Source organism: Salvelinus namaycush, chromosome 21 (genome assembly GCF_016432855.1).
Source record: "Salvelinus namaycush isolate Seneca chromosome 21, SaNama_1.0, whole genome shotgun sequence".
In the NCBI taxonomy this organism is placed as follows: Eukaryota; Metazoa; Chordata; class Actinopteri; order Salmoniformes; family Salmonidae; genus Salvelinus; species Salvelinus namaycush.
In genome coordinates this window covers 35,055,890-35,081,698 of record NC_052327.1, presented here as the reverse complement: position 1 = coordinate 35,081,698, position 25,809 = coordinate 35,055,890, and the positions used below count along the sequence as shown (strand labels likewise).

The window sequence follows — 25,809 nt, the reverse complement described above, 5'->3', positions numbered from 1 at the left end:
CCATCTCCTCGGAGGACTTGAGCCCTAGGACCACCTGGCCTGATGACTCCTTGCTGTCCCCAGTCCACCTGGTCGTGCTGCTGCTCCAGTTTCAACTGTTCTGCCTGTGGCTATGGAACTCTGACCTGTTCACCGGACATGCTACCTTGTCCCAGACCTGCTGTTTTCAACTCTCTAGAGACACCAGGAGTGGTAGAGATACTCTGAATGATCGGCTATGAAAAGCCAACTGAAATGTACTCCTAAGGTGCTGACCTGTTGCACCCTCTACAACCACTGTGATTATTATCATTTGACCCTGCTGGTCATCTATGAACATTTGAACATCTTGGCCATGTTCTGTTATAATCTCAACCCGACACAGCCATAAGTGGACTGGCCACCCCTCATATCCTGGTTCCACTCTAGGTTTCTTCCTAGGTTCCGGCCTTTCTAAGGAGTTTGGGGTTTTAGGCCGGGTTTCTGTACAGCCCTTTGTGACATCAGCTGATGTAAGAAGGGCTTTATAAATACATTTCATTGATTGATTGATACAACCCAACCAGGTTAACCTGTCTGCCAGTGTCCATAATATAGGCCTATGTGTGATTGAATAATCCATTTGTGATTTAAGTCAAATGAAAGTTACCACCCTGCTATCACCAATTCAAACATATCAAACCTGATTTATTCCAGGAAAGAAGGGATTAATGCATTTCATTGAAATTTGTGGCATATTGGGAGAATTTATGAAGAGTCCTGTCACATTTGCCCTATGCTAGCACTAATAATTGTAATACATTGGTTTTAAAGCGCCTGTTAAAAATAAAATAACAAGGACACTATAAAACAAAAAATAAGACAATAAATCAAGGATAAAAACAAAATTGTGAGTAGCTTAATGTCTCTTGTGTTTCAGATCTAGCCAAGGCATTGGATCTAATGCTTAGTGTACACAGAAGGTCTGCTCTGTATGTGGCTGCCTCCCAGGAGTACTCTGAGGCCCACAAACACATCCCCATTTTACCATAACAGGTACACTATAGTGTTAAGGTGAGAGGCTAAGGCTCAAAATAGTAAATATGTTTAAAAACAATAACTCTCAGAACTTGTCAAGATGTAACACATATTTGATGGGATTTCAAATGGGACGTTTTTTTTCCTCCAAATTGAAAATAAATGTGTTGGTCAAGGTAACTTTGAAAGTAACCAGTTGGTTCATACAATGTTGCATACAAATATACAAAATAATCCAGTCTCATGGTAAAAAGTTAAGTCAAACCTTTACATTCATGCTTTCAGCCCTCAAGGCATTGGTTTTCAAGCTCAAGAAAAATTATTGAATTACATTCTGGTTTAAATGGAGAGGGAATTTCTTTGCAACCATTTCAAAACAATGCACATTTTCCTTTTTATTTTAAAATGTTAGGAGGATGGTCTCCAAATATCTGTATGCACAAATTCGCCTCAAAGCTCTCATTCTCAAAAATTCGAACCATAACATTCTCACACATACTGTGTGCTAGAAGTACTGCCAAACAAGGTAGTTGTAAAGTCTGGCTGGTTCATGTCACTTTGTATATGTAGGCGATGATGTCTAGCTGGTACTGTGTATCTTAAAAGTTGGCTGTAGCTTGGATGGTAAACTCTTTGGCAGGATTCTGATTTTCACTTATTCGCTCTCCTTGTTTCCTACAAATAGAAACAGATTACTTCTTTTTTTATCCCCTGCTTTTTCCACACGAAAACCACTTGTTAGACTTAGAAACAGTATAAAAGTAAACAGTAATCTTTGATTTCAAATGATGAAACCAGGGAGTGTGAGTGGGTGGTACGTTTAATGTGTCCAGTCTCTAGGGGCTCTGTGCCAGTAATATTAAATATCTTCTGGTTTCAAATGGCCTCTATTCCTTGGTTGGTGTTCATTTTGCTTTGTGAACCAGTTTTCTTCACAACCCCGTACTGGGGGTTGTGTTTAAAACAGACAGGTGCTGTACACGGTGACTTTGTGACTGATCTCCTGCAGCAGCTCTTTGACAGCCTTCTCCAGATCCACCAACTGGTTGGCCTTGTCTTCCAGAGTCTTCTGGTTGTCCTCGTAGGACTTCTCTAAATCTGGATGGGAACCAAAAAGGAGAGATCCTACCGTCAAACTACTTGCTCAAAATCACAGGATGTGTAGTATCCCTCCACACACCGGCTTTATAATCAGAACATGTAGAATGTCATGCAGTGAATACACACACTTGAGAAGAGAAAGTTAAAGGGCCTGCGTAATTTCATGTTCAACTCTTGATTGGAAAAAGTGAATCAACATGAAGATCTCATAGCTATTACAAACAGATCATGTTTATATATCCACTAAGCAGACACCATTGAAAAGTAGGGTCTGTGTAGTGTAATGTTTGTGGTAATCCCTGCCTCGATGCGTTGTAAGGACATATCATGGTTGGACCCTAAGGGTGTGTGTTTTAGGTAGTGAGTTGTGATTGTACACTGAACAAAAATCTCAACGCAACATGCAACAATTTCAAAAGGTTTTACTGAGTTACAGTTCATATAAGCAAATCAGTCATTTGAAATAAATTCATTATGCCCTAATCTATGGATTTCACATGACTGGGAATACAGATATGCATCTGTTGGTCACAGATACCTTAAAAAAAAGGTGGGGGCGTGGATCATAAAACCAGTCAGTATCTGATGTGACCACCCTTTGCCTTATGCAGCGTGACACATCTCCTTCACATACAGTTGATCAGTCTGTTGATTGTGGCCTGCGTAATGTTGTCCCACTCCTCTTTAAGGGCTTTGCGAAGTTGCTGGATATTGGCGGGAACTGGAACAAGCTGTTGTATATGTCGATCCAGAGCATCCCAAACGTGCTAAATGGGTGACATGTCTGGTGAGTATGCAGGCCATGGAAGAACTGAGACATTTTCAGCTTCCAGGAATTGTGTACAGATCCTTGCGACATGGGGCTGTGCATTATCATGCTGAAACATGAGGTGGTGGCGGTGGATGAATGGCACAACAACGGGCCTCAGGATCTCGGCACGGTATCTCTGTGCATTCAAATTGTCATCGATAAAATGCAATTGTGTTTGTTGTCTGTAGCTTATGCCTGCCCATACCATAACCCCACCACCACCATGGGGCACTCTGTTCACAACCTTGACATCAGCAAACCGCTCACCAACACGATGCCATACACACTGTCTGCCACCTGCCCGGTACAGTTGAAAACAGGATTAATCCATGAAGAGCACACTTCTCCAGCGTGCCAGAGGCCATCGAAGGTGAGTGTTCATCCACTGAAGTCAGTTACGATGCTGAACTGCAGTCAGATCAAGACCCTGGTGAGGACGACGAACACGCAGAAGAGCTTCCCTGAGACTGTTTCTGACAGTTTGTGCAGAAATTCTTTGGTAGTTTTATCAGCTGTCTGGGTGGCTGGTCTCAGACAATCCTGCAGGTGAAGAAGCTGGATGTGGAGGTCCTGGGCTGTCGTGGTTACACGTGGTCTACGGTTGTGAGGCCGGTTGGACGTACTACTAAATTATCTAAAACGACGTTGGAGGCGGCTAATGGTAGAGAAATCAACATTAAATTCTCTGGCAACAGCTCTGGTGGACATTCCTGCAGTCTGCATGCCAATTGCACAGTCCCTTAAAACTTGAGACATCTGTAGCATTTTGTTGTGTGACAAAACTGCACATTTTAGAGTGGTCTTTTATTGTCCACAGCACAAGGTGCACCTGTGTAATGATCATGCTGTTTAATCAGCTTCTTGATATGCCACACCTGTCAGGTGGATAGGTTATATTGGCAACGGAGAAATGCTCACTAACAGGGATGTAAACACATTTGTGCACAACATTTGAGAGAAATAAGCTTTTTGTGTGTATGGAACATTTCTGGGATCTTTTACTTCAGCTCATGAAACATGGGATCAATACTTTACATGTTGCGTTTATATTTTTGTTCAACGTATTTTCATGCAAGGCGCTCCCCAAGCTGTTGTGGAAGATTTATGTGGTGCATGTCTATGTGTGTGTGTGTGTGTGTGAGAGAGTGTCAGTGTGTGTGGATAGAGACCTGTGTGCATATAGCCAGTGCAGGTATGTGTGTGTGTGTACTGTACCTTTCAGTAGCTGCAGCTTGTCACTGGCCTGTAGCAGAAGGTCTGTGGCTTCCTGCTGTAGAAGCTCCGCCCTCTTCTTGGCATCGGCCACGCCCCCGGCCTCCTGTTTGATCAGGTCCTGCACGGTGCTGTACTTATCCTTCAGCTCCGAGTCCAGGTCCTGCGCGCGCGCGCGCGCACACACACACACACACACACACACACACACACACACACACACACACACACACACACACACACACACACACACACACACACAACACGAACACGAACAGTCATATTCGAGGTCAGCAATTTATTGTGAGAATGACAAGGATGAAAAATAAACCACAAACTCTCACTTCCCAATTTAACACAAAGTAGCTCACAAACCTTTTTGACCTGCTCAGCCACTTTGTTGATGCTCTCTGCATCTCTCTCGGTTTGTTCAGAGCTAAGCGAGGTGTTCAGTGCCTTCTCTCTGAGCAGTGTGATGTCTTTCTCTAACCACAGCAGCCTCTGGGTGGCGTTGTTCAGCTTGAACTCTGAGTCCGCTGTCTCCGACTCCACCTTTTCAGACGTAAAGACAAGCACAGGGTGTCTTTATGGTATACTTGTACATTTTAATGGGTCAAATACTTTAACTGTGCTTGATTTAGTTTTCCCGGTACATGGAACCAATGGATTAGTCCCAAAAGTTCAAACTTGCTGTGTGTGATAAAATGGAGGATGTTGACTCACTGAGGACAGGAGGTCGTTTGTGCCTTTAATGTCGGTGGTGGCCTGTTTGATGGCCTCGGCTGCTGCTTTCTGGGCACGCTCAGCCTCTTCCAGAGCCTGCTTCACCATCTCTGCTGTTTCCCTCACATCTGTGGCCTCTTTACTGTGGGACACACACAGAGGGAGAAAATAATAAGCCCACCAAGCACCATCAACTGTGCTCCATTCGAGGATAATCTTGACAAGTGTGTGTTAATGTGTGTCACCTGGCTCTGCCTGCCTGCTTCAGTAGGTTCTCGGCTCTCTGCACATCGTCAGCGCTCTGGTTGAGGATAGTCTCCACTTGGGCCAGGTCTCGCACCCTCTCCCTGATCTCGTCTGTCAGATTCTGGAGCTGGGCTGGCGTGCTGGGCATCTGCATGGCCAGCACCTCGTTGGCCACTGCCTCGATGCTCTCCATGTCTGCTGCATCCTCTAGGGGGTGCCACATGAGAGACAAGGGTTGTACTAAGCTTGTGAAAGGGACAGTTGTACTAAGTTTGAGACATGTATAAGTTACAATCTTCTAGAATCAATGGGTGAAATTATTTGAAACATTTAATTGAAATTACAATTGAACAGCTGGATTGTACCTTTAAGTCACAGGTTAATAAACATATGTAGTTGATTGGAGGAGTAGACATACGTGTGAGGAAGTCTCTGATCTGTCGGATGAGGCTGCGCAGCTCCTCATTGCTCTGGTCCACGCGCTGCTTGGTCTCATTTGTCTTCAGCAGCACGTCCTGGGCACTCAGCTTGGCCTCATCTGCCTTCACCTTGGCCTCTGACACCTGATCACAAACAAACAGGTTAGGAACCAAAGTGGGTGTATTTCTTGTCTAAAGAGAGTTGGTTCATTTTAATTCAAAGACAGGATCTCACCATCTTGGAGAGCTTGTCCACCTCCTCCATGGCCGTGAGGATCTCCTGGTCAAAGTGGTTGGCCTTATGCCAGGCATTGTTGGCCAGGGTGACCAGACCGTCACACCCCTCGCCCCCACACCTCCTGTTCCCCTCAGAGTCCACACAACTCAGACCCCCGCACGGAGAGTCTGCACACGCCTCACCAGCTGGGCTGCCGCACGTCTGCAGAGAGAGGCCCAGTAGAGTGAAAAGAGTTGACAAGTTCAAATGGGATCTAAGCATATGCATCTTGACAAGTTCAAATGGGATCTAAGCATATGCTTCTCATTCAATCAAACCTATCATTCTTCCTGACCTACACAGAAGCTTTGATTTAACAGCTCAAGAAAATGTCTTGTTTTCGATGGTTTTATCTTGCAAACTGGGATTTGACTGAGTCTGATCTGTGTCAAACTCAGATCAACATCAGCAAGCCAGTTTCAGGCCACAGTTATGGCCTTGCTTGGCCTTACCTTCTCGCTGAGTTCTGATAGGTCCAATGTCTCCAGCTGATCCGCCAGGTCGTCCAGTCTCTTGGCGTGTTCTTCCTGCCTCCTGTGGAACTCGTCCCTGGTGTCGTTCATCTTGTCCTCCGTAGCTTGTCGTAGAACGAAAGAGCTCTCCACGGGGTTGCCTGGGTCAGTGGTGGAGGCGTTGGCCTGAGCCCCAGCAGCCAGAGACTGCTGGTAGTACTTTGTGACACTGTCTGTCGCTCCTGTCATTACAAAAACAATGTTCAATTTCACAGAGTTGACAAATGGAAGTATAATGGACATGACATTGTATATCACAATCATCAACAAGTCGAACAGCCTTGTCCCAGTCCCTTACCCCGAACATCAGAGTTCTTGATGAGTTCCACTTGGTCCAGCAGCTCCTTGACGGTGCGATCCAGTTTCTGGGCGTCCTCTTTGAGAGAGTCCAGTTTGGTGTTGGTGCTGTTGTCATCAGATGATACCTGGGCCAACGCCTCCTCAGTGAGGTTCAGCTTGTTGCTCATCTCTTCCATTAGATCTCTAAAGAACAGAAATGGATCATACAGAAATAATTAGTATATTATTGCTTTTGATGTGTCTACTACTGTTTTTGCTATTGATAAATATTGTCAATGACCCATTTTGACCCCACCCTTTGACCCCACTTACATGGCCTGCTCCAGTAGCTGCTGTATCTCTGACAGTGGCTGTGTAGCCGGGTTCTGGGCCAGGATAGTTCTTATGGACCCGGCGCTCTGCTCCATGTTATCTATGGCATGTTTGTATGTTCCGGTGATGCCGCTGGCCTTGATGGTGTTCACCTTGTTGACCAGCCTGTGGGTCTGGTTGGTCAGCTGACCTACGATCACGTCCCAGTCGGCAAAGCACTGGTGGCAGCGTTCGCAGTAGGGGAAGGTGCCAGAGTAGCCCCGGGCGCAGAGGTTACAGCGGGGACCAGACACGCCCTCCAAGCACACACAGTGACCGTTGGCCTTGTTGCACTGCTGCTCGGCAATGCCTTGTGGGTCACAGTCGCACGCTGCAAGGCAATAGGAAACATAGGTTTTACTACTAGTCTAGCCTTTTTTTCATTCAACTCTGAAACTGTTTGAGCATGACTCAAAAAACAACACTTTTTCTACAACTAATTTTGTTCCATCCTGATCCTGACTAGTCAGTCACCCTCCAGAGATCCTGAATGGGAGGGAGACATTTCAAACAGGTTGATGATGTCCCATAACAATGGACAAGAGCCTATAAAGCGGTCTTACAAAGCCAGGGAAGTGCTTTTAAGTAGCCAGCCTCTCTCTCGCTAGACATCTTGACCTCAAAGGACACGTCTGTCTCGTCAGGTCAACTTACAAACTCATTCAGTTTATTGGGATCCTCCTAAAGTCATTTCAAAGTGCTCCACTGTGGAGAGGGGAAAGGATGGGAGCTCCTGTTGCTTTATGGGTCGTAACCTTTATAGGTTTGTAATCACGTGTTAACGTGTCAAGCACAGTTAGCACCCTGTTGTAAGCACCTCTGAAATGTGGACTAGCAAGCCTAACCTTTGGTTCTAATAATACTTTTGACTTAATTTTCATTATAATTCAAGTTCTTTAATGCTAGCCATATTGCATTTTAAATCTACTGGTAAGCCTACATGTATTTCTGGGTGAGTGTCCATTGGGAGTATTAAGAGTGGCCAGCTGATGTATTGACTGGTGGATAAAATGTTTTCGGTGGAGTTTCAACTCGTAAAGATGATGTCAGTTGAAATTCTGGTGAGCCAAAGATCTATGAACCACAGCCATCCACATTAACCCAGTGACTTAAGGGGGGCTGGTTGGAGTTTCAACTCGTAAAGATGATGTCAGCTGAAATTCTGGTGAGCCAAAGATCAATGAACCACAGCCATCCACATTAACCCAGTGACTTAAGGGGGGCTGGTTGAGTGAGATGGGATGGAGAGAAGGGGGGTGAAGGAGGAGGAATGGAGAAAGAGGAGGATGTTTGCCCACTTCAAAGCCTCGTTAATGGAAGTGTGTAGAGTGTGTGGAGAACAAAGGGGCCACCATGGGCCCCTACAGACTCTGCAAACAACCCCCCAGGAACCACTGATGACAACCATATACCTAACTGTGGTACCTCCTGTGTTTACTCTTACACACAAACTTGAAGAATGTATGGTGAAGTGTACATACTTTCTTGCACACACCACACACTTGTAGAACCACAAACCTTTACAAATGTGTAGATGTACACACATCCTGAAAAATTACTTTTTGTCACCTCAGGGTGCTAAAGCAACAAAAGAGGAGGGGAAAGGGGGGGCTTAGATGTGTGACGTAATCCTCCTATAGTTTTGTAAGGCAGGAGGATGAGGGGCCTGGGCTCAGTGGAAATATGTAATGAATGTGACCTGTCCTTTTGTCTCCCCTGTCTCTCTTCCTCTGTGCGTTAACTGGCTGTGTGGGGAGTCACTCACCAGTCTCCATTATCAGCAGACAGCCCCAAACTAGGGCCCCACACACCACACTACAGCACCACCTCTGAAGGTCCCCATTCACACAGCCCCCTCCCCCACCGCAGATTAAAGCACAGCCTCTGTTTACACTGGGTGATGGCTTTGACACACAAAATGGCCACATAGGCCAGGTACGGTAGAGAGGTAAATATTGACCCTCACCCCCTACCCGTCAAAATTAACAATGGCCCTCAGAGCAGATTAAACACACTACAAGCAATATGTAGAGGGAACTGGAATCCATGGCGCAATAAGACATGGCTGATTAACGCAGGCTTTCTGCTGTTTCTAACAAAATCGCACACATTTTTAATAAAGGCCTTTTATAGAAGGTAGCTGGACCTCTTTTCTTTCTTTTCTACACAGCATCTGTTGTATGTTACAGGTCAGATAAGATGATTGCGAGCAGGCAGGGTAGGGAAATTCCAGCTGTTTTTGTGACATGGATCCCAACATGGCTTCTATTCCTCTGTGTGGGGGGAGGATGGGGGCACATCAGTAAACGACATCTTTAATGGTCTACAGCTGGAGCAGTCTTTCACCATGGGCCAACACAGACGCACGCACGCACGCACGCACGCACGCACGCACGCACGCACGCACGCACGCACGCACGCACGCACGCACGCACGCACGCACGCACGCACGCACGCACGCACGCACGCACGCACGCACGCACGCACGCACGCACGCACGCACGCACGCACACACACACACACACACACACACACAAAGGCTTTGATGAACCAGAAACAGTAGACATGGCTCCCACAGACAGACTGTCTTCAAATGGTAAACTGATGTGATTAAAAGGGTCAAATCATTGCAAAAGCCACAAAAATGACTGGAGGTGCACAAGAAAGTAACTGTGATATCAATTAATGTGACCCCAAATTGAGCAGTTGACCATTCCCTCCCTTCATTGAATTGTTCAAAGTGTACAACGTTACTATGTTTCCAGAGAAACTAACATACCACAAACTAACAGGGATCTGCACCATTTGAAGCTAGTTTTAGTGAAATGTTTGGCTGTTAGACTGATCCAGATTAGGGGTATGTCAACATTAGTTGCGGTAAATGAGGTAATCCGATATCAGGGAACCAGAGCAGACTTCCTTCTCCAAACAAACAGTCAGGACTGTCAACACAGATCCTTCTCCGCAGAGCGAAGAAACACAAACCTTTCCGGAATGCAACACTCCCTGCTAGTAGCAGCAAGCCACAAGCCTGAGAAAACTGCACTGTGACGGGACAGCAAGGACTTTTATGACGCAATTGACATGGTGCATCCTGCCTGGAAGGAGTTCGATGTTTAAACAGCCGTCAAAGTGACCTCTGCAATTTTAGTTTGATCACAATAATTTTCTAATTTCATTGGTAACAATGTATACAGAAGTTTAAAGTAGATTCAACTACCACAGTGAGCCATTTATACATTCACTGCACGTTTCCACTCAAGGGACTAGCCTACATCAGAAGCCAATTCATGTGTCCTTCAGTAGATAATTAAGCAGGCTGCTCTGCTCCAGTGACGCTACCCTGGGACAAAGGTTCCTTTCTGTCAGCAGCAAGCACTGTGTTGGACAGCTGTCCCTCCAACAGGACACCCCATCAGAACAAAGGTGCATTGTGGGGACGGCGGGATATTGGGAGGCTCGGACAGATCCCCCGCCTGTTCGTCATAGAAACACAGACGTCGGGTGAGAGAGCACATCTGGCCTTAATATTGGCTCCCACAGTAAGGAGAGGATGCTGTGAATTTCTCCACCACAGCTGAAACTCCTACACATTCCCATGATAAGAGGCTAGGGGAATGGGGCTGCTTGTTATATCTCAATGATTAACACTAAAGGCCTGCTTTGTGTGTGTTGCAATTTAAAATAGTTGGGTTGGAGCTTTCTCACACACACACGCACATGCGCGCACACACACTCCTTAATGTGTGTCAAGATGGGGATTTAGGCAGTGTAATGCCAGCACCGATAACTACTATGCTTCTGATTGAGATGTGGCAACTCACCATTGCATTTGACTTCAGGGTCTCCCCAGAACAACTCTCTGCACTCCTGACACATTTTACCCCCAAAGCCAGGTTTACAGGAGCACTGGCCACTCAGCTGTGGACAAAACACATAAATATTAGTAATGTGACATTAGGATAGGATTAAAGAGACAGGAGTATTAAGACCCAACAGAAGAAGGGTGTGGCCTTGTGAGAACCCACCTCGTTGCAGGACGTTCCAAATGAGTGGTTGGGGTCACAGTCGCAAGATTCGCAGCCCCTCTTGCTGGCCATGTTCCAGGTGTCGGGGGCACACTGGTCACAGTGCTGACCCACCACATTTGGTAGACACTGGCACTGCCCACTGCCCAGATCACAGTGGCAGTCGCTCACCGCCGGGCACGTGGCTGGGTTGGTACCCAGGTGGTTACACACACACTCTGAGGGAGAGAAGAGACGTCGTTAGCAGGTTAGCAATTGGACAATGACAACCACTCACATTGATATGACAAACACATAAAGAGTTGCAAATTAACTTTTTTTACTCACTTCTGCAATTTTGTGTGAGGGCATCTCCATAGTAACCCAGCTTGCAGCTGTGGCAGCCTCGACCCTTGGTGTGGTAGAGACATTTGAGACATTCACCTGTCCTGGCATCACAGGACTCCTGGTCCAGCATGTCAATGTTGTTGTTGCACTGGCATGGTTGGCACTGCCCGCCGTTCTCATGGGGATTTCCATAGTAACCTGGGGCACATTCCTCACATCTGGCACCTGTAGGGGAGAGGAAAACATAGAGGAAGAGAGAAGAAACGAGAGGTAAAAGGGGGAGGAGAGAGAGCAACGTGCTTAATTAACCCTTCACCAAAAACAGTGTCATCACTTACCTCTACAACAACACATCTTTTCACCTATCCTCACAATCAGAAATAATAACTGCCTATACATTTACTGCCACAATAACATATGTCCTCCTGTCAAATCAAGCCATATATCAAACTGTAAATGTTCACGGCCGGCAGCTACACATCATGGAAAGTCACCAAGCTTCCACACTGTAACATGAATGCATACAAATCTACTGCTTCCAAGGAAACAGGTCTGAACAGAAGCACTTTGACATGAGTAATCCTGCCATGCGCTGCTAGTTTACAGGGTGCTCTATACATCTTGGCAAGTGGTTGTTATTGGCTGCCTACCTCTGTATCCAGGGCTGCAGATACAAAACACCTGGTAGTGAGAGTCCAGACCGTGATAACATCCACCGGCAAACTGCCGCCCGCTACCTGGCCCGTCCGGACACATACAGGGACGACAGTGATCCCCTGAACCCAGGACAGGGTCGCCGTAGTAACCTTCCAGACACCTGTAGGGAAAAGGCATAAGGTGGTTGGTCATAATCACTCTATCATTCACATGCATGTCTATAATATCTAAGTTATCTATATTTTAGGAGACTGATTGCCTACCTATTCTAATGCCGACCCATCCAGCACATACACCAATGAGCCTCCTTAACCCTTGACCCCTGACTCCTCAACCAAGACTAACACTTGTCTGACCTCTCACAGTTGTGCCCGGTGGTCTGTTCTCGGCAGTCCAGGCATTCTCCAGAGTAGGGGTCACACTGCTCAGTGTGGCCATTGCAGGTGCAGGGGCGACAGTTGGGGAAGCCCCAGTGTCCCGGCAAACAGTGGTCACACTGACGGCCGTACGCCCCGGGGATACAAGCACACTGGCCAGTAGCCTCATGGCAGAACGCATGCTCCGATCCCTGGGGATTGCAATCACAGGCTGGGGGGAGAGAGCGGGCACAGAAAGTGATGAGTGTCCGATTCAGTGCCTGTATTGTGCAATACAAAACACATACACTCAGTCACTTTTCATTCAGTCAAACTCACATCTACAGCCACTGGGTCCAAAGAGGTAGGTGGCAGGGGAACATTTGTCACAGTTCCTGCCTACTACATTGGGGCGACACTGGCATTGCCCGCCGCTGGCATCACACACCGTGCTGAGAGAGCCCTGCGGATCACACTGGCATGCTGGGAAAACAAATACAGGAGGAAATATTAAAGAGAGAGTGAGAGAGGGGGGGAATGGGCTTAAAATTGAGTTGAACACATAATCTGGAATGATCAGTTCAAATGGGGGCAATAGTTGCTGCTGGATACCCAAGCTGTTTTGAATATGGTATAAGTACTAACTGTACATAAAACTCTGGTTAACCCTTTATCTCAATACATCTTGCTTCTGACATACTAACAAAGGTTTGTTTTATTAATTAAGGCGACAGATATTTAATCAACAACACTTTTTATATATATATTACCCTTACAGGCTGACAGGGCCTGTAACCTTCTCAATAGATGAGTGGAAATAAAGAGAAAGCCAGGGACCAGACATTCCATAGAAGACATTGAGTCCATGTGGAGGAGAGAGACAAGTGAACTGGTATTCACTGGGTCACATCATGGGAGGGGGATTTTAGGCAAGCATGGGCGTGTGTGTGGTGTGTGTGTGTGTTCAAGCTTACGTACATGCAACCTTACAGAGTGTAAGTGTTGTGTCCCTATATCCACTAAACATCCCCCGAGCGGGTACTGACATGCTCTAAGCCAGACTCTGCCCAAGCCTAGACTCCTTCAACACTATCCTCTGAAGTCTCTGCTGTCCTCATAAATCTGAAACTCCTCCAAACCACTATTGTGTAAGGGGACACCACAGCAAGGTGGGAACCTTCAGATCTAGGATAGGCTAATTATTTATGGGACTAGATTATTGAACGCAGAACTTGAAGACTGTGGTTTAGACGCTCTGATCTTTACCAACTGCTTAGACTGGGGTAAGACTTAAAAGGGACCTGCGAAACCACAGGATTTGTAAAGACCTGCAGCAATGTGTAGATGAGGGACCTACATCTGTGCAGGAGACCTCAAAAAACCTGCTAAGTGAGACAGGATTATGTGACTTTCACAGCTGGGAGGATTTGAACTCATACTGACTGCATTCCCAAGAAAAAATGTATACAATAAAATCATATCACACTTAGGTCATATTTCAATAACAATTCATTCTCATTTAACTACATGTTGCAATTTAAGTGCTGTGATATAGATGCTATGTTTAATTTTCCTTGATGCTTACATGTGTTCAGAAAAGTTTTCCTCAAGATAATAGAGTATTATATTTGACTTCATCTTTTATATTATGTTATACTCTTGTAATCTAATCAGACCACCTACATGAATAAATCCATGAAATCTGTCCTACGATAGCATGGACCCGGTATATACTACTAGACTGCACTGTCTGGCAGGGTAGGAGTTTTACTGCTGCGGCGGGCTGAGAAATTTCCTCTGTGGTCTTTTCAGTGTGTCAAGATCCGAGAGGGCTTATAATCAAGTTTAGGGCCCCAGGGTCCAATACAAGTCCACACATGAGGAGAGTAGACAGACATAGCGTAACTGTTGATGAGGGACATGGGTTGGAAACTGAAGACAACGGCAATATGCCAGAGGCACAGGAAGGGATAAGATACGGAATGAAAGGAAAGGAAATAAAGAGATAAGAAAAGAAAGGGATTGAAACAGCTGATGTATAGAGGAGAGAAAAATATACTTTTAGTGTAGGGAGTGTACGAGGAGATGGACTGAGGATGATTGTCAGACGGAGGACAACATTGGAATGAAATCCTGTCATTTACAAACAATGCCGACCAGGGTCAATTGTATGTGATTGACACACAAACTTTATGATAATGACCTTTAGTTAAGAAACCCTCTTTAGTTAAAGTGGAACTGACAGCGTTTTAACTACTTTGCAGATATGAAACAAATAGGCAATCATAATATCAGTAAAAAATATAAAATTCCCAGTTTATGCTACAAAACAGGTTCTATTTGAGTCAAAATTCCATGACGTAGAGTAAGGTATTGTCAGAATAGATGGATGCAGTTCACTGCATAATTAATATAGCTTATTCACCAATACATTTCTTGGTAGTCCAGCAAATATTGCTATCAGGTTGTAAATCACAGCTGGCCTGGTACATTGTTTGCTGCCTCCAGCAATTCAGGTTCACTGTTTCAGTTTCATTGACTGAATATTTTGGACAAAAACAGACAACTGTAAAGAAGGCTGGGAATGTCAATACAATCAAACTAGCAAGGGCAATGACCAGATAACATGGCTAATAGGCTAGCTTATCCATTTATGTAGCAAGCTAAAAACCCAGAGCCTAACGTTAGCTAGCTAACTAGCTAGCTGCTGGGAGGATGTCATTTCATTTGACGATTGGATGAGTTTTTCGGTGGCTACAGCTAGAGATATTTGGTTAGCTAGCAAGAAATGTGAAATTGCTAGCTATGCTCAACTTGAACGACTATCCACAGTTAGCATATCTCTTAGTTGCCAATCAAATGCAGTTAGCATCAATCAAATGGGCGGACGGGCAGGCAGGCAAGTTCCCATTCAGTTGTCAAAACGTGGGTTGAGACAAACATGCATTGGCAGGCAAGCCACAGAAGGGTAAGCAGGCTACTATTCCCCATAATTTATCAGTGCAATTATTACAGCCAACTACAACTTGAAAACATTTGAGAAGGGTTTATCTACTGTGCCCTCATTAGATTTGAGGTCATCTCATGCTGGCTAACATTGGTTGTTGATCTTGTTGTTGAGGTGCATAGGCAACTGAGGGAAAGAGCCTCCCTGTTCATGGTTGTTTGATCAATAGGACTGTGAAATTCCCAAATCTAAGTGGACTCCCATGGTATTTACATATTTGCAGAAATCCATTCAGGTGTATTTTGTCGTGCTGTTGCTACTGCCTGTAAACACACAGTCCAGTTCAGCAGGAGCGTGTGGAAAATGGCTTATTTGCATATACAGAGCCTTCGGAAAGTTTTCAGACCCCTTGACTTTTTCCACATTTTGTTATGTTACAGCCTTATTCAGCCTTAGCAATCTACACACAATACCCCACAATGACAAAGCGAAAACAGGTTTTTAGAAATTTTAGCAAAATGTATTAAAAATAATAAACAGAAATACCTTATTTACATAAGAATTCAGACTCTTTGCTATGAGACTTGAAATTGAGTTCAGGTGCATCCGGTTTCCATTGATCATCCTTGAGATGTTTCCACAACTTGACTGGAGTACACCTGTGGTAAATTCAATTGATTGGACATGATTTGGAAAGGCACACACCTGTCTATATAAATCAAATAACATTTTGATTTATATAAGGTCCCACAGTTAACAGTGCATGTCAGAGGAAAAACCAAGCCATGAGGTCGAAGGAACTGTCCGTAGAGCTCCGAGACAGGATTGTGTCGAGGCACAGATCTGGGGAAGGGTACCAAAAAATGTCTGCAGCATTGAAGGTCCCCAAGAACAAAGTGGCCTCCATCATTCTTAAAGGGAAGAAGATTGGAACCACCAAGACTATTCCTAGAGCTGGCCTCACAGCCAAATTGAGCCCTTGAAAAGGGCTTTGGTCAGGAAAGTGACCAAGAACCCGATGGTCACTCTGACAGAGCTATAGAGTTCCTCTGTGGAGATGGAAGAAACTTCCAAGGACAACCATCTCTGCAGCACTCCACCAATCAGGCCTTTATGGTAGAGTGGCCAGATGGAAGCCACTCCTCAGTAATAGGTACATGGCAGCCCGCTTGGAGTTTGCCAAAAGGCACCTAAAGACTCTCAGACCATGTGAAACAATATTCTCTGGTCTGATGAAACCAAGATTGAACTCTTTGGCCTGAATGTCAAGCGCCACATCTGGAGAAACCTGGCAACATCCCTGGCATGGTGGTGGCAGCATCATGCTATCAGAATGTCTTTCAGCGGCAGGGACTGTGAGACTAGTCAGGATTGAGTCAAAGTTGAATGGACAAAGCACAGAGAGATCCTTGATGAAAACATGCTCCAGAGTGCTCAGGGCCTCAGACTGGGGTGAAGGTTCAGCTTCCAACAGGACAATGACCCTAAGCACACAGCCAAGACAACACAGGAGTGGCTTTGGGACAAGTCTCCGAAAGTCCTTGAGTGGCCCAGCCAGAGCCTGGACTTGAACCCGATCGAACATCTCTGGAGAGACCTGAAAATAGCTGTGCAGCGATGCTTCCCATCCAACCTGACAGAGCTTGAGAGGATCTGCAGAGAAGAATGGGAGAACCTCCCCAAATACAGGTGTACCAAGCTTGTAGAGTCATACACAAGAAGACTCAATACTGTAATCGCTGCCAAAGGAGCTTCAACAAAGTACTGAGTAAAGGGTCTGAATACTTATGTAAATGTGATATTTCATATATAAATTAGCAAACATTTCTAAAAACCTGTTTTTGCTTTGTCAATATGGGGTATTGTATGTAGATTAATGAGTGATAAAAACAATTTAATTAATTTTAGAATAAGGCTGTAATGTAACAACATGTGAAAAAAGTCAAGGGGTCTGAACACTGTAGGCTTACTGCAGCTCTGATTGGCTATGGCGCACCGGTCTGTGTAGAGTCAGGTCCTGAACGAGACTGATATGTTTTTATTAGGTTTTATTTACTGCAGTGTCTATTAATTGTCCAAATGCACAGCCGCTTTCCCACTCCATATTGCTATAGAATTTTCACAAATCTCTTACTCTACGTCATTACCAAACCTTCTATCAAAGTATGAAAATGTGAAAATGACCTTATATAAGTGATCGCTTCCCATAAAATGTTTTTTTTTAAAGGCATTATATTCTTCCTAGGGGTGTATATGAACAGATTTTAATACGATTTTATGTTGCTAAAACGCTGTCAGTTCCACTTTTAGTTAAAAAACCTACTTAGACCTTTAGTTAAGAAACCCTTTTAAACCCTTAGTTGAAAAACACATACATGAGCAAACAAGTATGTTCAAGCACACATGACTGGAGTGTGGTGCCATACCTTTAGCTCCCTGGTGCAGCAGAGCGGATATGCTGAAGATAAAGTTGTGGCAGATGTCTGTGGACGGGGTCTTCACTACGCTCTGACTGTTCTCCAGACAGCGGTAGCGTTGGAAGGTGTCCCAGGCACTGCTGGTGGCCAAGTCACCGCCCTCAGAGCCAGTGAAGATCTCCAGGTTCTTACAGTGGGGCATCAGCACAATCTACAGATGGGGAAGAAAGTTACAGGAGATGGAATGAGATTTAGTATGGAGTCAGCAAGGGCCCAAAACTAATATGAAATCCTAGTAGCTGAAATTTCTGCCTAACTCTCGAATAGACATCGATGGATATTTCAAGCAAAAGTCAGAGTTGTGTCTATGTGTTTGAACTAACCGAGTCGATGAGTGTATATGGGGACTGGACGTCACTGAGTGCGGAGTAGAGGGGCAGACTCAGACGAACAGTGTAGTTCATCCCTGCCTCGAAACACACTGGTCTGGGGAGCACTGCATATCTGAAGAGACAAGAGAGAGAGAGATGGATGTCAGAAAACACATGTTTAAAAATACTCCTATGACACATACACTAAATCAGTGTTTTCAGAGGGGAACCCTCAGGGCGTATACAGGGTGCATACACAGACTCAGAGAATACCTAATACACAGACTCAGAGTCTACCTAGTATACAGACTCAGAGTATACCTAATATACAGACAAGAATCTACCACCTAATATACAAATTCAGAGGATACCTAATATACAGACTCAAAGTATACCTAATATACAGCTTTGGAGTTTACCTAATATAAATACTCAGAGGATACTTAATATACAGACTCAGTGGATACCTACTATACAGACTCAGAGTTCATCTCTCACTCTCTCACACCCACCCACCAGTTACCCAACAGTCCTCCTTCCCCAACATTGACAGAGGAGGCAGTGTGTGTTTACCGTGATCCGGGGTGGAGGGATATCATCTGGTTGTCGTCGTCAGGCATGGTGTTGGCACAGCGACTGTCAGCTGAAATCACACTGGGCCGCATCACCGTCATCAACACCTCCTCCCACTGGTCTGGTAACTACGGCAACGTAACAGGTACATAGACATTGGTAAACAGGTAAACAAAAGGGTAATGACAGGACCTTGACAAGCAGCGACGTTACCTAACATAATCAATTAAGTAAAGGAAGAAATGAAAACCCTCTGACACTCATGTGCCCCGGAGTTTACGTCCATTGGGAAGGCAGTATGTGCTGGGACTGACCTGAGGCTCGTAGCGGATGAGGATGTCATACTCCATGGAGTGGGGGATGTTGTCAATGGAGAACTCCAGGTAGGCCCCCTCGGGAACATTGACGAAACCTATCCCTGTCCAGGTGGGGCTACGGTCCTGAGGGTGGGGTCTCTGCACTACTGTCACACCCTGGAGATAGAGAGGGAGAAAAGAGTCACAAGGATTAGTAGGGAACACCCATGATCCCAGAAGAACTTAGAAGAAGAAAGACACATCAGGGTCATTGGCCAAAGGTCAAAGGTAGAAAGGTAACTCACAGGTCCAAATTTGGCATCCTCTGCCTCGTAGGTGTAGTGGTCCAGGGCGATGAAGTAGAAGCCTGACTCCACCTGGTCACAGCGCCGGCCAAACATGTGTTCTCGACACACACACTGACCAGTCTCTTGGGAACAACTGGAGTGAGAGAGAGAGAGGACAGGGAGGGAATGTCAGGGAGTTTAATCAGAGTTTAAAAAGTGTTAATCTTAGTGTTGCATTCAAGGTAACAGTTCATTTTAAGACTGCGGTGGCTGTATGAAAAGAGGCAACTATGAAGAATCGTTTAGAAATTATACATTTTTTAAGTGAGGCATTTAGATGAATGAATTAGCCAGGTGAACTTTGAGCTCACTCGTTATTGATGGCTCCACCCAGGTCACAGTCACATGGTCTGCAGCCATCCATGTCATTGCTTAGCCCCCAGTGCTGAGGCTGTAGGACACATAAACACACACACACACGCACATTGTTAAAAACAACCCTTTAATGACACCCATCTATGCACAATACCCCACAATGACAAAGTGACAACATGTTTTAAGACATTTTTGCATATCTTTATAAAAGTTTACGCATAAATATCTCATTTACATAAGTATTCACACCCCTGAGTCAATACTTGGTAGAAGCTCCATTGGCAGCGATTACAGTCTTTCTTGGTAAGTCTCTAAGAGCTTTCCACACATGGATTGTGCAACATTTGGCCATTATTCTTTTTTAAATTCTTCAAGTAGACAGAACCAGGTTTTACTCTACAGTACGTTTAGCTCCATTTTGTTTCTTTTTTTATCCTGAAAAAATCCCCAGTCCTTAACGATTACAAGCATACCCATAACATGATGCAACCACCATTATACTTGAAAATATGGTGTAATGTGTTGTTTTGGATTGGCCCCAAACATAACACTTTGTACTCAGGACAAAAAGTGAATTGCTTTGCAACATGTTTTGCAGTATAACTTTAGTGCCTTCTTGCAAACAGGATGCATATTTTGGAATATTTTTATTCTGTAAAGGCTTCCTTCATTTGAGTCTGTCAATTAAGTTAGTATTGTGGAGTAACTACAATGTTGTTTATCCATCCTCAGTTTTCTCCTAGCACAGCCATTCAACTCTGTAACTGTTTAAAGTCACCATTGGCCTGATCTCTGAGGGGTTTCCTTCCTCTCCGGCAACTGAGTTAGGAAGGACGACTGTATCTTTGTAGTGACTGTATTGATACACCATCCAAAGTGTTTTAATAACTTCACCATGCTCAAAGTGATATTCAATGTCTGCTTTAAAAAAAATCAAACTACCAATAAGTACCCTTCTTTGCCAGGCATTGAAAAACCTCCCTGGTATTTGTGGTGCAATCAGTGTTTGAAATTCACTCCTCGACTGATGGACCTTACAGATAATTGTATGTGTGGGGTACAGAGATGAGGTAGTCATTCAAAAATCATGTTAAACACTATTATTACACACAGAGTCCATGCAAATTATTGTGACTTGTTATACTCCTGAAATATTTAGGTTTTCCTTAACAAAGGGGTTGAATACTTATTGACTCAAGACATTTCAATTTCTAATTTTAATTTATTTGTAAAAAAAAGAACATTAAAAAAATATTATAATATTAATAACGTTGAAAAACATAACTTCACTATGACATTATGGGGTATTGTGTGTAGGCCAGTGACTCCCAAAAATATTCCATTCAGGCTGTAACACAACAAAATGTGTAAACAATCAAGGGGTGTGAAAACTTTCTGAAGCAGTGTATGTAGTAGATGTGTGTAGCAGATGTGTAACTAGTGGCCATTGGTGACGTCAAATGCCATGAGATCATAAGTCAACTATCTCTTACAGAGTGAAAGCGTTAACCTTTTGGTCCATCAGACAGCAATGTGGACTTTGATTAGCGACTCTTGTGTACAAGTATGTAAATCAGAAGAATAATGTTCCTTACCATACATTGGTCACAGTCCCTCCCGGTGACCAGGCGTTTGCAGTAACAGCCTCCCGAGTCTGTATCACATGGGCTCCCTCCAGGAACTGTCCCCAGGGCATTACAGGTGCAGGCTGGGAAAAACAACAATTTATAGGTATTCAAATAAAATGTAGACATCTTACTGCTTGAAAAAGCTACAGACTCCAATAACACATGAGTAAATGTGTGTGTGTGTCTTTACCCATGCAGCCCAGAAGGTGGTCTCCCAAGCCGTAGTGGGCCTGTTTGCACTGGTCACATTGCTCTCCCTCCACATTGGGCTTGCAGCGACACTGGCCAGCGATCAGTCCAGACGACACATCAGTCATCCTGTCACAAATCCCACCATTCAGAGAGCCCACCGGATCACAGTTACACGCTACAGAGATGGGGAAACATCAGGAACATTGAGTTAGGCATTATGATGTAAAATTTAGTATTGCGAGTGGAACTGGGGGAGTAGAAAGCTGTAATGGTGACTAGCTAACAGGACGAAGAAAAAATTGTGAAATCCACATTCATGGAATGGAAGTCAGACTTAACAAGCAAAAGGAAATGGTCAAGCTCAGCATCAATGGGAGGTATTTGATCTTTCATAAGGGAAGTACATCCTCTTCAAGAAAGGTACATATTATAATCTCTGAAGGTTATTTTAAAATGCCTTAAAAATGTTCTTACATCTGCTTGAAGAATTTAGTAGCTACTGTAGCTACCTGCAGGCTAACAATAATATCAAACTGAATACCAAAGGGGAGAAAAAAGGCTTACAAAGGGTGTTACAGCATTGTTGGGAAAGAGCAAGCAAGTAAGGCATTTCACTGTACTTGTGCAAGTGACAATTGTAACGGCTGTCATATTCGTTCTCCTCCTCAGACGAGGAGGAGCATGGATCGGACCAACACGCAGCGAGGTATGTAGACATAATGATTTATTAAATGCAAAGACGAACACGAAAAAACACTTGGAAAATTACAAAACAACAAAACGACGTAGACAGACCTGAACATGTGAACTTACATAAACACGAAGAACGCACGAACAGGAACAGACTAACCAAACGAACGAAAACGAAACAGTCCCGTGTGGTGCGACATACACAGACACAGGAACAATCACCCACAAACAAACAGTGAGAACAGCCTACCTTAATATGGTTCTCAATCAGAGGAAACGTCAAACACCTGTCCCTGATTGAGAACCATATAAGGCTAATAGAAAAGAACCCAACATAGAAACACATAACAAAGAATGCCCACCCCAACTCACGCCCTGACCATACTAAACAAATACAAAAACAAAGGAAAACAGGTCAGGAACGTGACAACAATAAAAAACTTGAAACTTGAATGGAAGTTCTCTCTCACACACCACAAACACAAGGACTCAAAACACTGGTGAGACAAGTATGAAAAGCCTAACAAGCCCATCATTCACACATCAAAGCAGTTTAGGATGAAGTTCTCCCAGATGCTAATCTGAGGTCAGCATCCCCTGCGGCCTGAGGTCAATTTCTACCTAGAGCCATGAAAGCCTAGGGGGTAGGTGACACATGAGAAGGGTCTCTCTCCACCCTACAGTGGTTTGGAGTTAAAAGGAGACACCACTGGTTTGGCTGATAAAGCTTCAAAAACCCAGGTGTTCTCTCTCAGATCCAGACCACAGAGGCAGGATCAAAGAGCCAGATGGGAGGAGAAAATATACAAATATATTTCTAAAGAGAGACAGACAGAGTCACGGATGAGATGAGGGAGAGAGGGGAGTAGGAGTTAAGTGTAGAGATGGAGGGAGGAAGAGTGGAAGAAACAGTAGAGGGTAAGAGGTGGAGAAGTAATGGGGAGAAAATAACAGGATGGATGGATGGAAAGATGGATGGAGATAGGAAAGACTGGGTTTGGATGGTGGGGTGTGGAAGAGTAGAGGGGGTTGGAGTTTGAAGTTCAAGGTTCAACCTACGTTCACAGATACTGGGGTGACGGATGTCCCTCTCTGGGTGCTGGAAGTAGAAGGGTTTGCACTGTTCACAGTTGTGTCCAATAGTGTTGTGCTGGCACTCATTACACACACCACCGCTCACGTTACCCGTGGAGACGTATACTGCCATGTCGAAGTGACACGAGTCTGAGTGCTGGTTACAGTTACATTCTGCAGAGAGAGAGACATATTGGGGGAAGGGAGGGGGGCAAAGACAACATGTTGATTCACAGTGTTTATAAAAAGGCAGTTGGAGGGTTGTAAACGGTCTGAGCAGACACTGCAGCCTGTCATCACAAGTGATTAATTGAAAGGGGACACAAACTATAATATTCCCCTTTGGGAACTCTTTATTAAGACAGTTTGTTAGCTTAAGGTGGCTTACTTTTACAGGCGTTGGTATTGCGTCCCTCGGCTGGTCTCCAGGGCAGGTCATGGTAGAAGTCCTGACACTTCTCACAGTTCAACCCCATGGTGTTGTGGTTGCACATACAGTGGCCATGGACCTTAGGGAAAACATACAGAGGTGAGAAACTAGCATTAATAAGCACTTACAAGCAGTGAATATGCCATTACTTCGTTGCTATGCATGTACATAAACGATTTATTGATATCCCCCTTAAAATGATTTCACAGGCCATATTCAGGGTTTAATAGGGCAGTTCAGGGATCTATCAACTACTGTGCAGAGACTGAGGCCTCAGTGCTATTTGACTGTGCTCCCCTTGACCATCATGGTCAATTACATCTGAGATATCAGTGCAAAAGCAAAGGGAAATTACAGACGAAAGCCGGTCCATGTATTCCTATTCCAGATGGCTGCAGGACATGTTTACAGTGTTGACTAGCTCTCATCTGTTCTGCATTAAACTGAATGGACAAATGCCAGTTTGCTGACAGATAGACAGACTCAAACTAACAATTCAATATTAAAACCTTCAACAAAATGTCAGATACGTGCCACGCATTTGGTGTCATGACTTGAGCTGTTATAACAGGCACTATGTCACTCATGACAGGATTGTGTAGCTTTTATGTTAGGCATCTTCAGGCAAGGTGTAACTGTATCTTGTTTTGTCTTTAAGACATTGTAATGTGAGGGAATCAATTTGACAACCACTCTGCAAAATGGGTTTGAGAAGAATAAGAGAGTTTGATTAATCTTAAGTTTTGTTTTATTTATTTAATCTTTATTTAACTAGGCAAGTCAGTTAAGAACAAATTCTTATTTACAATGACGGCCTAGGAACAGTGGGTTAACTGCCTTGCTCAAGGGCAGAACGACAGATGTTTACCTTGTCAGCTCGGAGATTCGATCTAGCAACCTTTCGGTTACTGGCCCAATGCTCTAACCACTAGGCTACCTGCTGCCCCAAAGTTAATAGAGTTACTTTCCTATTTCTTGGTGAATAGGCTTTATAATAACAGTGAACAAGAGGTAGAGTAGCCTAGCCGCAGACAGACACAGACTGTAAACAGACCATAGCAGAGACTAAACAGGAAGTGCGCTGCCTTTTCTCTCCCTAGCATACACAGACAGACAAACATGTACACACACAGACACATATTGTCCACAAATACACACACACAGTCTACCAAGCACACACAGATGGAGAAACACATTCTCACCAACACAAACTCAGTTGTTCTCAAACAGTGACAAACACATGTAAATGCACAGACTTCGTGAATCGTGAATTCACGTCACCCCCAAAAATGTATTAAAACACACTGTTTTGCAATGAAGGTCTACAGTAGCCTCAACAGCACTCTGTAGCGTAGCACCATGGTGTAGCCGGAGGACAGCTAGTTTCCGTCCTCCTCTGGGTACATTGACTTCAATACAAAACCTAAGAGGTTCATGGTTCTCAACCCCTTCCATAGACTTACACAGTAATTATGACAATTTCCAGAGAACGTCCTCCAAACTATCATAGTTCTTGCAGCATGAACTGACATGTTGTCCACCCAATGAAAGGATCAGAGAATGAATCTAGTACTGAAAGTATAAGCTACAGCTAGCTATCACTGCAGTGCATAAAATGTGGTTAGTAGATGACTCAAAGAGAGAAAAAGACAATAGTTGAACAGTTTTGAACAAATGTATTTATTTAAAAATGAAGGAGAAGCAAGAGAGAGAGAGAGAGAGAGAGATAGCTATATTTAGTTGTATTTTTTTCACTTTCACATAGCTAGAGAATGCTGCTAGCTAGTTTAGCCTACTCAAACAATCGACTAAAATAGTGAAGGATACTATGTTAGCTAGCTGGCTATGGCTATCCAACACTGGAACTTTTCCAAGTCAAGTTAAGCTTTTGGTTTTATTCATTTATTGCCACTGGGGCCCACTGGTGTAACTGCTAAACTGCTTGCTAACTGTACACTGTACTGCATGAAGCGAGATTACTAACGCGTTAGTTCTAGTAGCTATGTTGACTGATGTTAGCTAATATGGTGACAACAATGTTGGCTGTGTGTAGGGGTTACGATATGAAGATTTAGCTTGGAAAGTATTTTTTGCATGGTCACAGACAGCTGATTTGTTGTGCACTGAAGCCCACAAGCAAAAGGAAAAGATGACACACTTAGATGCGAGAAGGAATTAACGACCAAATTGATCATGCTGTTTGTATGTGGCTG

The 25,809-nt window shown here is 44.3% G+C and overlaps 1 protein-coding gene across 1 annotated transcript in view; it reads right to left on the bottom strand.

Moving 5' to 3' along the window:
* Window positions 1-640: 640 nt before the first annotated feature.
* Window positions 641-25,809, bottom strand: part of LOC120066320 (laminin subunit beta-1-like) — a 38,390-nt gene continuing 13,221 nt past the window's right edge. The window contains exons 8-33 of the mRNA XM_039017618.1: window positions 23,555-23,675; window positions 23,152-23,340; window positions 21,401-21,577; window positions 21,178-21,290; window positions 19,579-19,658; window positions 19,226-19,361; window positions 18,939-19,097; window positions 18,625-18,752; window positions 18,064-18,184; window positions 17,690-17,891; window positions 12,656-12,799; window positions 12,317-12,548; window positions 11,954-12,120; window positions 11,304-11,528; window positions 10,977-11,194; window positions 10,773-10,869; window positions 6,910-7,279; window positions 6,596-6,780; window positions 6,238-6,479; window positions 5,744-5,947; window positions 5,508-5,652; window positions 5,089-5,296; window positions 4,844-4,985; window positions 4,496-4,672; window positions 4,124-4,283; window positions 641-2,094 (exon numbers count right to left, since the gene is read on the bottom strand). Of these exons, the coding sequence (XP_038873546.1) occupies window positions 1,955-2,094; window positions 4,124-4,283; window positions 4,496-4,672; window positions 4,844-4,985; window positions 5,089-5,296; window positions 5,508-5,652; window positions 5,744-5,947; window positions 6,238-6,479; window positions 6,596-6,780; window positions 6,910-7,279; window positions 10,773-10,869; window positions 10,977-11,194; window positions 11,304-11,528; window positions 11,954-12,120; window positions 12,317-12,548; window positions 12,656-12,799; window positions 17,690-17,891; window positions 18,064-18,184; window positions 18,625-18,752; window positions 18,939-19,097; window positions 19,226-19,361; window positions 19,579-19,658; window positions 21,178-21,290; window positions 21,401-21,577; window positions 23,152-23,340; window positions 23,555-23,675 (4,482 nt within the window). The 3' untranslated portion in view covers window positions 641-1,954. The remainder of the gene's footprint in view (window positions 2,095-4,123; window positions 4,284-4,495; window positions 4,673-4,843; window positions 4,986-5,088; window positions 5,297-5,507; window positions 5,653-5,743; window positions 5,948-6,237; window positions 6,480-6,595; window positions 6,781-6,909; window positions 7,280-10,772; window positions 10,870-10,976; window positions 11,195-11,303; window positions 11,529-11,953; window positions 12,121-12,316; window positions 12,549-12,655; window positions 12,800-17,689; window positions 17,892-18,063; window positions 18,185-18,624; window positions 18,753-18,938; window positions 19,098-19,225; window positions 19,362-19,578; window positions 19,659-21,177; window positions 21,291-21,400; window positions 21,578-23,151; window positions 23,341-23,554; window positions 23,676-25,809) is intronic.